Consider the following 9,085-nt stretch of genomic DNA (forward strand, 5'->3'; position numbering starts at 1 on the left):
TGACACCTTTACTCATTAGGAAAAAAAACAACGCCGAAAATGATTTTGTTCCTAATTTACAAAATCAACCCATTTATTCATTAAAAAAAAAAAACAATGGGGCAAAATGGTTTTTGTTACAAATTTATGGAATTTTCCCCTCCACCTTCATTTACAAAGAAAAATACAATGGAGCAAAATGGTAACGTTCACTAATTTACCGCATTCCCCTCCCCCGCCCACCTTTATTTATTAAGAAAAAAAAACAATGGGGCAAAATGGGCACGTTACAAATTTGCAAAACCCCCTCCCACTCATTAAGAAAAAAATAATGGAGCAAAATGGGAACGTCTCTAATTTACAAAATTCTCCCCTCCCCCAACATCTTTATTCATTATGAAAAAAAAATAATGGGACAAAATGGGTACGTTACAAATTTACAAAATCCCGCCCCGTTACCTTTACTCATTAGGAAAAAAAACAATGCCGCAAAATGATTTTGTTACTAATTTACAACCCCCTCCCCCCCAACACATTTATTCATTAAGGAAAAAAACCATGTGCTAAAATGGGTTTGCCATTAATTTTTCAAATTGAAAAAAAGGTAATGCATTTGCAAAATGCAAAACATGCATTTTCCACTTTCAATTTCTCCCGCCACTGCCGTCGACTTGACCGACCTAGGCGGGAAGTCGATACTGTCGCCACCTCGCGGCATTTTCTCTATAAGCTTATATAGCTNTACAAAATCCCGCCCCGTTACCTTTACTCATTAGGAAAAAAAACAATGCCGCAAAATGATTTTGTTACTAATTTACAACCCCCTCCCCCCCAACACATTTATTCATTAAGGAAAAAAACCATGTGCTAAAATGGGTTTGCCATTAATTTTTCAAATTGAAAAAAAGGTAATGCATTTGCAAAATGCAAAACATGCATTTTCCACTTTCAATTTCTCCCGCCACTGCCGTCGACTTGACCGACCTAGGCGGGAAGTCGATACTGTCGCCACCTCGCGGCATTTTCTCTATAAGCTTATATAGCTATACAACACACCAACAATATATTTTTCTTTAATTAATGAATAACAATGCAAATAACGGTGCGAATGTTAACAAATGTTAACAAATAATTAATCTATCAACTTTTACATTGTTTTTGGGTGTCATTTACCCCTTCTTAACCCCGAAAATGACTGCCCGGTTGGTGCCCCGTTACAACTGGGCTACTTGATCGCCAGGGACGGCTTAAAATACTTGTTTTGATGATAAGAATTACTGAAAAAAAGACGAGAAAAATAAAACCTGACATTTTTGAATAATAAACGTGCCAACTTTGAAAATGCAAGTTTACCAACTTTTTTTTTGAAACTTCGGTATTATGAGCACCTAGGGATTGAAAAAAAATTTTCAAAATATTCTTATAGATGGTAGAAAATCGAAGATTTTGACGTGTCATAAATTAAAATCGGATGAATGGAACTGGAGATATTGAGAAAAGAAAAACAAAGAAACAAGGAAAAAATCATATCTCCGAAATGGGCTGTTAAAAAACCTGAAAAAACTGAGAGACAGTTTTTCGAGTCCCTCGATCGTAAAAAAAATCGAGATCAATTTCCAAGAGGCTGAGGATCTGTCGTTGACTCATTTGACACAGAATACCTAATATGTAATATTGTTCATCTAATTTTTGAATCCCATCTTTAATTCAACAAAAAAAAAACACGCGACAACTATATTGCAACTTTTAAACTTTATCCCAACTAGAAATCGACCTGATTGGTTGTCGGTCAAGTAGCCTCCTCCCCCGGCGGCAAAGCCGTAAAAATTAAAAATGTAAATAACATTCCACTCAACAACAAACAATGCCTCCTCACTCCTCGAACAAAAGCCTGCCTAACCCACTAATATTCCAAAGAATCATCATTCACCCACCAACAATGACTCCTCCGTCCTCCCTATCAATCATCTCAAACCCCTTGGAGTCCCCACCCCCCCAAAAACTCGATTTTTCCTTATTTTTTCATCCGTTCGCCAAAAACATGGCGGCCCCGCTAGCCTCACCATTGTACTCCGCCTCTTAACGAGACCCTCTCGCTTTCAAAATCTACCCACAGTACCACCGCCCAGTGATTCCCCAAGTAAACCCTCATCAACTGTCAAACAATTCCATAAACCACCGACACGTGACGTTAAATTGTCTCCCCCGTGTTCGGTACATCTATAACCTCGAAAAACTCGTCACCCCCATCGCCGCATAACAAACTGTATATTTCCCTCGAATAGTGCGCGCGCAGGCCCTTTTCTCCAAAAAATTATGTATCAAAAAACTGCTACAGTGAAGTTATCAGTTGGTTTCCCTCAGCTTCACCGAAAATGAAGTAACAATCTATCAAAATAAATCAACCACAATCTCAGGTGAGTAATCACTCTAACAAAGGAGTAAACAAACTCCGGAAGCCGTGGACTTTGTCGAAAAATTCGCAATTTCGAGTTCCCCCAGAAGCCGAAAATCAATGAAGTGAACCACCAGCAATGGCATACGCACCCTTGCCGAAGCTGGTGCCAATTGGTAGCCCCCGAGTGGCTCCCGACGAGGTATCCAAAGTGATGTACCCAGACCTCCTGCACTCCGAGCCAGTCCAGCGTCTTCTCAATCAACCAAACATCGTGATAAAGCCGATAAACATCCCCGAGGAGGATTCGACTCCAAAGCCCACAAGAGCAAGATCTAAATCGAGTAAGGAGAGACGCCCCAGGCCGGACATCACAATGTCCCTGGTGGACCTCAACCCTGAGGACCTGCTGAGGCCCCTTAAGCCCCCGAAGTGTCCGCTGGAGCCTCTGGAGCCCCCGGAGAGTCCCCTGGAGTCCTCGACGAACTTCCCTTCGCCCCTAAAGACTCTGTACCTCCCCTCGAAGATCGTCGGGGACTCTGGGATCTCCTTGCACCCAATAATCAATCGTCGAAGGAAATGCGGGCACTGCGAGCCCTGCGAGAGCATAATCTGCGACGTGAACGTCCAGCAATACGTCGACACGACTGGCTCCTCCCCATTGATCGCAACGACAATCACAGATTCCGAAATAACAGCTCCAGTCTCAAAACACTGTAGCAATCCTCGCTGCGATGCCCTCAGTATCGACCACAATCGCTGCAGAAGATTGAAACTCGAATTGAAGCGTTGCGACAAGTCAAATGCCTGCGACATCTGCGGTGTCGTCCTGAAGAACCGAAAGACCAGGATTCATCACAAAAACTGCAAGAGACGAACCGAGTACAGGCACAATCAAGTGGACGGGGCGCAGATCCTCAAGGAGAGGATGAGGGAGAGGGAGATCCAGATGATGGAGGCCCTGAGAATGAAGCGAAATGACCACGTCGAGTCATCAATTGCTAATGACAGAGCCGCTGAGTCCCTCAAGAAGAACTCAGAGCTCATTGTGATACCCAGAGCACCGGTGCAGGGATTCAATCAGTCGTTCATACGTATGAACAGTATCTCCAATCCTTCAGCACCACCGATTGCTCCTGTCCTCCACAATATTCCACTTGTCCTCCAGCCTCAGGCCCAGAGGCTCATCATCAACAATCAGAACTTCATACTTCCCAGTTCAGATAAAAATCATATTTATATTCCCAACAATTCGATTACTAACTCAGAGACTGGGAAATTTAAGTCTGGGAATTCACAGGAGAACAAGTTCGTGGTGCCTCCTGTCCAACCGAGGGCGATAGCCTACCCTCTCAATGTTAATGAGTGGCTGGTCCAGCAGGGGACACCAGTGGCCCCGAAACCAGTGATGATGCCGATCACGGTTGTTCCCATTGCGAACCTCAAGAGTGAGCCCTCGATGCTGCACAGAAAGGAGGGAATCCCCAGGTTCTGCATAATTGCTAATAATACCATTCAGATGCAGTCGTTCGTCAATGTCCAGACAGTTCCAACCATTCAGCCTGTCTCAGGGGTCTCCTCAAACACTGGGAAGTCTGTTTTTATTAAACCCAATCCGGTGATGCCCATCAGGCCTGCACCAGCGAAACAGGCGGTTGGCAAGGCTGAGGAGAAACTCAAGAAGATCACACCCAGGAGGAGGATGAAGTACAAGAGGAGGAAGAAGGGGGAGAAGAAGCCTTTTGAGTGCACCTACTGCTCGAAACGATTCTTAACTGATTGGTACTTTAAAGTGCACGTGGCTAAGCATAAAGGGGAGAAGGTGAAGTGCGAGATTTGTGAGACTGTTTGCAAGAGTGATAGCGATTTGAAGAAACATGTTAGCAGTGAGCACAGGGGCAAGGTCGAGGTGAAGGTGGAGGCGGTTGAGGAGGATGAGGGGGCTGAGGGAGAGCAGGAGACTGGAGATGAACAGGTCGTCTGTGAGAACTGTGAGACGAGCTTTGAAACTACTTTGGACATGGAGAATCACAGCTGCTTGGATGTTAATGGGATGTTCTCGGATGTGGAGATTAAGTATGAAGAGGTTGTGGAGGATGAGGAGGAGGGGTTCGAGGCGTTGGAGGAAGGAGTTGATGAGGAAAGAGTGGAGGAAGGAGGGGAAGAGGATGACGGGATAGTGGGCTATGAGGGACTGGAGGAGATCGAAGATATGGAGGAGACTGAGCAACTGGAGGAAGAGTTGAACGGTGAAGACATATCCTTATCATTTGAGGAGGTTAATGGGAGGGTTAACGGGGTGGTGGAGGAGGACTGCAGAAAAGCGAGGAGGAGGAAAACGTGGCATTCCACGGGAGGCGATGACGAGATCTATGAGAAGGCTGATTTCAATTGTAGGGAGAGACAAAGTAAGAGGAAATGTAAGGACTCATTGGTTCTTCGTTATCGTTTTTTTGGATGCCGGCTATATTTCCCCTGAAAACATTCCTTCACAATTTATCGTTTAAAAATTGTCAGATTGAAAATGTATTTTTTTTTAATTCCATACCGAAAATATTTCACAAGGAATCTCAATCTCATGGGTAATTTTTTGTGATCTTACAAGGAAGAAGGAAAAAAAAAGAACTTTTCATTCGGAATATAGAAAAACCAAATGCTTAGCAGATTTGCAATGTTTCAAACATGATTTTTTAACTGAGCTGTAAATTATGTGCTATAGAGGTCGATACTAATAAGCTCGAAATGCATATCAGAATGAATTCAGAGAAACTATGCATTCTGACCTTTTTCTAATGTTTCCAAAATATTGTATTGATATTCTATTGAACGGTAGGGTGAACAGGACAATTGCTGGACGGTTAAGGGAAATTCGAGTTTCGTGGTAGGATCTGAAATAAAAGAAGCATCTAAATGGGAATAGGGTGGTTTCCATACCTTCAAGAACGTTTTAATTAGCGGAAAAAAATTATTTGAAGTGAAAATAACAAAACATAGGGGAAAGTGGGGCAAAATGGAACAGCCGAAAAACGACTATATTATTGGGAGTACTGATAAGACCAATAATTTTCTATTCATCTGATAATTCAATGGATTATAATTCAATTGATTAGATTAGGCCGAGAAGACTTATTTTTTCATTTGATTGAAATCCAGCATCACATTTTGTTTTTTCCCCTCCGGGTCGCCTCCTGGGTATTGCTCCGGACTTTGGATTTTGCTGTTGCATTTGTTTTTCAATTAATCCATTGACAAAATCTTCTCCCGTCAAAACTTCTCGATAATTTTCCATTCTACTGAATGGAGAATTATTATTCTCATCAGTGTTCCCAAGACTAAAAAAGTTAATAAACAAAAATTAAAACAAAAATTTATAAAAAAATAGTTAAATGTGGCCGAAATCTCTAATTTTTGGACAACTGGGCCATTTTTTTATGCATTAATTTTCCATTCTACTGAATGGAGAATTATTATTCTCATCAGTGTTCCCAAGACTAAAGAAGTTAATAAACAAAAAATAAAACAAAAATTGATAAAAAAATAGTTAAATGTGGCCGAAATCTCTAATTTCTGGACGACTGGGCCATTTTTTTATGCATTAAATGTCGATCAATAGAAAAAATAAATCATCACATGATTATACACGAGTAATATTATTGATAGGTGAAATAATCAGTACAATTTTCATTTTATTTATGGAATATTCAATGCAAGCTGAAATCATCCAGAAACTAACCCCCGTCCAGAAACTGACCTGTTTACTCTATTACTGCAGATTATTTATTTACAAAATTATGATTGAATAAATTTTCGGAGAAAATGAGAAAAAAGAGGAATAAAGAGACCTTTTTATTTGGGAAATTCTGTAGGAAATGTTTTTTCGGAGGAAATATAGCCCTAACCCCATTTTTTAATTCACGTGGTTAATATTGCTGTTTCTTTCAGCAATCCACCGATGAGATAGTATGACCGACGTCTTGAGGATCTGAGAGCTGCATCATATTTGTGCGCATCACATATTGAAATACATCACCTCCACAAATGATGTAATAAACTCATGGTGATAATTTTTTGATTTCGGTGACAATGTGGAGTACTGAAGATTGTTAATTACGAGGTCATTGTCAATTTTCCATCGGAATAAACATGACAGGATATTTTTAACCAGTGACATGTCAATGCAAAAACATTTAAATGATATTAATATCAATATGTGAAATCGTCGGAGTCGAAAGAACTGAGTGTTTCATGTTCTAACACTAGTCAACAGAGAAGAATCGATGACAATGTGGACTACGCTCGAAAATAATCTCCATTTTGCATATTTTTTTTTTATTATTCTCACATCACTTATTATTTAATCGAACAATGATGTTCCTCGATCAGGAGTCCTGATGTTTCCATTGTGCCTTTCAAAATTATTATTAAAAAATGATGTCAAAATAAGAGGGAATTGTAATTTTTATTATCAGACTAGAGATTTATTTCACCTTCAGATTTCTCGTAATAAAGGTATAATTTTCAAGTTGATCTGTAGACATTTTTGTAATGAGGAATGGATTGAAACAATATATTTGTACATTCAGTATTACATTATCGAGATTGGATGTGGATGATTTGTGTCGGTACAAAATTTAATAAATGTTTTTGGTAATTTACTGATTTATTATTGGGTTGATTAACGTTGACTTACAGATATAATGGGTTATTTTTCATGATGAAAATCATATTCTGTCTAGAGCCTCCAGCATAATTACGCTGTTACCTCGAATTACCTGCAATAATGATGATTATTAACAATTACTTGCTATTATGAAAATTATGGCAATAATTTTCTGGTTGAATTTCAAACATCCTAATTTTTCAAAAGTGACATAAGTTGTCTCAAAATTATCAATTATGTATGTCTAAAAATGAATAATTAGTGCAGAAAAATTAACTGTTTATTGTTCGTTTGTCCGGCAGACGCTTAAAATGTTAAAAATAGTTCAGGGCCTCCAATTTTTGAGCTACAAAGGTTTTTTTTTCAAGATTTTTGGAAAAATGTGTGCAATAACAATTACGAATTAGTTTCTTGAAATTCGATTCCTACACAGTTAACTTACACAGTTTTTTTAAACCAAAAGATCCATCATTTATGTAAAATAGTCCAAACAATGTTTCTGATAGAATCGAGAATATATTTTAAATATATTAAGGATATTTTTTTCGCCTATTTTATATGAATGGCGCATTTTTTTACATTAAACAAAAGGAAATTAGCGGTGTAGGAGTCGAATTTAAAAAAAATAATTCATAATTGTTGTACACATTTTTTCAAAAATTTTACAAAAAAAACCTCTGTAGCTCAAAATTTGAAGGCCCTAGACTATTTTTAACACTTCAAGCGTGTGTGGAGCAAAACGAACAATAAACAATTGATTTTTTTACACTAATTATTCCGTTTTAGACATTTCATCGATCTTCAATGCATAAGAAATCTTACTCCAATCGCCCGCGACTTTTAAAACTAATAATGGTCTCCCCTTGAAGGAAAATTGTTTTGTATAGTTTCATTAATTTTACACTTACCACCATTCCAATGTTATTTTTGGTGCCATCTTTGCATTCTTCAATACTTTCGTCGATCACCATGTTCATGAAGGGGTCGAACCCCCTGAGGATGCCCACAACGTGTCTCCCTCCATTCAATTTCACTGCAAATAACATTCTTACAATTTTCTTGGAACAATAAATAGAATTAAATACTTACGAGATAATTTCTTGTCCATGTACCTGCGAACGAAATCATAATTTATGAAATTTGGAGCATTGAATCTAACCAAGAATATATGCGGCTGTTTTTATGGTGTTGAATTGATCCAAGAAGTGGTTAGTACTCACTTTTTCAACTCTGGAGGATGTGCTTTACTCATGTTGTTGAATTATACCTATTGAACTATTCCTGGGAGCGAATAAGTGAATTACAAACGTTTTGGAGCGTTCTTTATTGTTCTGTTCTATGTTTTAAGGCTGTCCAAAAACGAAGGTTTTACGGGCCGTTATGCCCCTAGAGGGACGTTACTGAACTTCATTTTGAACAGTGATAAAGTAGATTTCACAATTTTTGGTCTTCAGTTTAAATCTTCTTTTGAATTTTCTTGAGATAGTTATAAATTAATTGACAGATATTATCCTTTGGTGATTTCATCAATTTGTAGATATTATATGAATAAATATCTAATTTATTCAAAGCTTTAACAAAAATGGTTCTTTCTTCTTTATATTTAGGGCAGATCCAGAAAATATGAGTTAAGGTTTCTTTGGTATTTGCATTACAATCACACATTGGAGATTTGATGTAGTTTTTTCTTGCTAAACTTTCGTTCAAATTAAAATGATTAGATTTCATGCGGGATGGGTGCAACTGGACACAGTCAACTGAACACATCTGCAACTGACCACAGATCTGGTAAATTCGGCAACTGAACACACACGTAAATACAAGAGGGTGAAACGTAATGATATTGTCAACTTAGTCTTCCCTATCGACGAAGTCAGTTGATGATATACATGGGAGATGGCGCTGATAGGTTTAAAACGGGGGAATGAGAATTACTTGTATATAGTGTGAGCTAACTTTGGGAGATGACGAAGAACTATTGCAGGAGCATCAATAATCAGAATATTAATATGTCAAGTATCGTAAGAACATCGTCAATCAATCGAACAAGA

General features: G+C 38.6%; 2 protein-coding genes across 3 annotated transcripts; one reads left to right on the plus strand and one right to left on the minus strand.

Moving 5' to 3' along the window:
* The first annotated feature begins 2,002 nt into the window (after positions 1-2,002).
* LOC107042955 lies at positions 2,003-7,025 on the plus strand. 2 transcript variants are annotated; one of them, XM_015264222.1, is made up of 3 exons: positions 2,003-2,396; positions 2,482-4,794; positions 6,317-7,025. In XM_015264222.1, the coding sequence occupies exons 2-3, from the start codon at positions 2,514-2,516 to the stop codon at positions 6,328-6,330; spliced, it is 2,295 nt and encodes a 764-aa protein (XP_015119708.1). In that variant the 5' UTR covers positions 2,003-2,396; positions 2,482-2,513; the 3' UTR covers positions 6,331-7,025. The 2 variants fall into 2 exon arrangements, with proteins under 2 accessions (XP_015119708.1, XP_015119709.1); XM_015264223.1 differs by having other exon boundaries at positions 2,003-4,782.
* LOC107042956 (probable small nuclear ribonucleoprotein G) lies at positions 6,825-8,806 on the minus strand. Its single transcript, XM_015264224.2, has 4 exons — positions 8,255-8,806; positions 8,124-8,146; positions 7,943-8,067; positions 6,825-7,146 (listed from the first exon to the last, which is right to left on the minus strand). Exons 1-4 carry the CDS (start codon positions 8,284-8,286, stop codon positions 7,096-7,098), a joined length of 231 nt encoding a protein of 76 aa, XP_015119710.1. The 5' UTR covers positions 8,287-8,806; the 3' UTR covers positions 6,825-7,095.
* Positions 8,807-9,085: the final 279 nt, after the last annotated feature.

The sequence above is a fragment of the Diachasma alloeum genome, unplaced genomic scaffold (assembly GCF_001412515.2).
Source record: "Diachasma alloeum isolate Michigan unplaced genomic scaffold, Dall2.0 Dall_scaffold_00539, whole genome shotgun sequence".
Lineage (NCBI taxonomy): Eukaryota > Metazoa > Arthropoda > Insecta > Hymenoptera > Braconidae > Diachasma > Diachasma alloeum.

Excerpts from the sequence above, each read along its gene's own strand:
- LOC107042955 (XM_015264222.1), top strand. The coding sequence starts at position 2,514 with ATGGCATACGCACCCTTGCCGAAGCTGGTGCCAATTGGTAGCCCCCGA.
- LOC107042956 (XM_015264224.2), bottom strand. The coding sequence starts at position 8,286 with ATGAGTAAAGCACATCCTCCAGAGTTGAAAAA. Across the intron at positions 8,147-8,254 it reads CATCCTCCAGAGTTGAAAAA|GTACATGGACAAGAAATTAT; the intron begins GTGAGTACTAAC and ends TTTCGTTCGCAG. Across the intron at positions 7,147-7,942 it reads AAAATAACATTGGAATGGTG|GTAATTCGAGGTAACAGCGT; the intron begins GTAAGTGTAAAA and ends TCATTATTGCAG.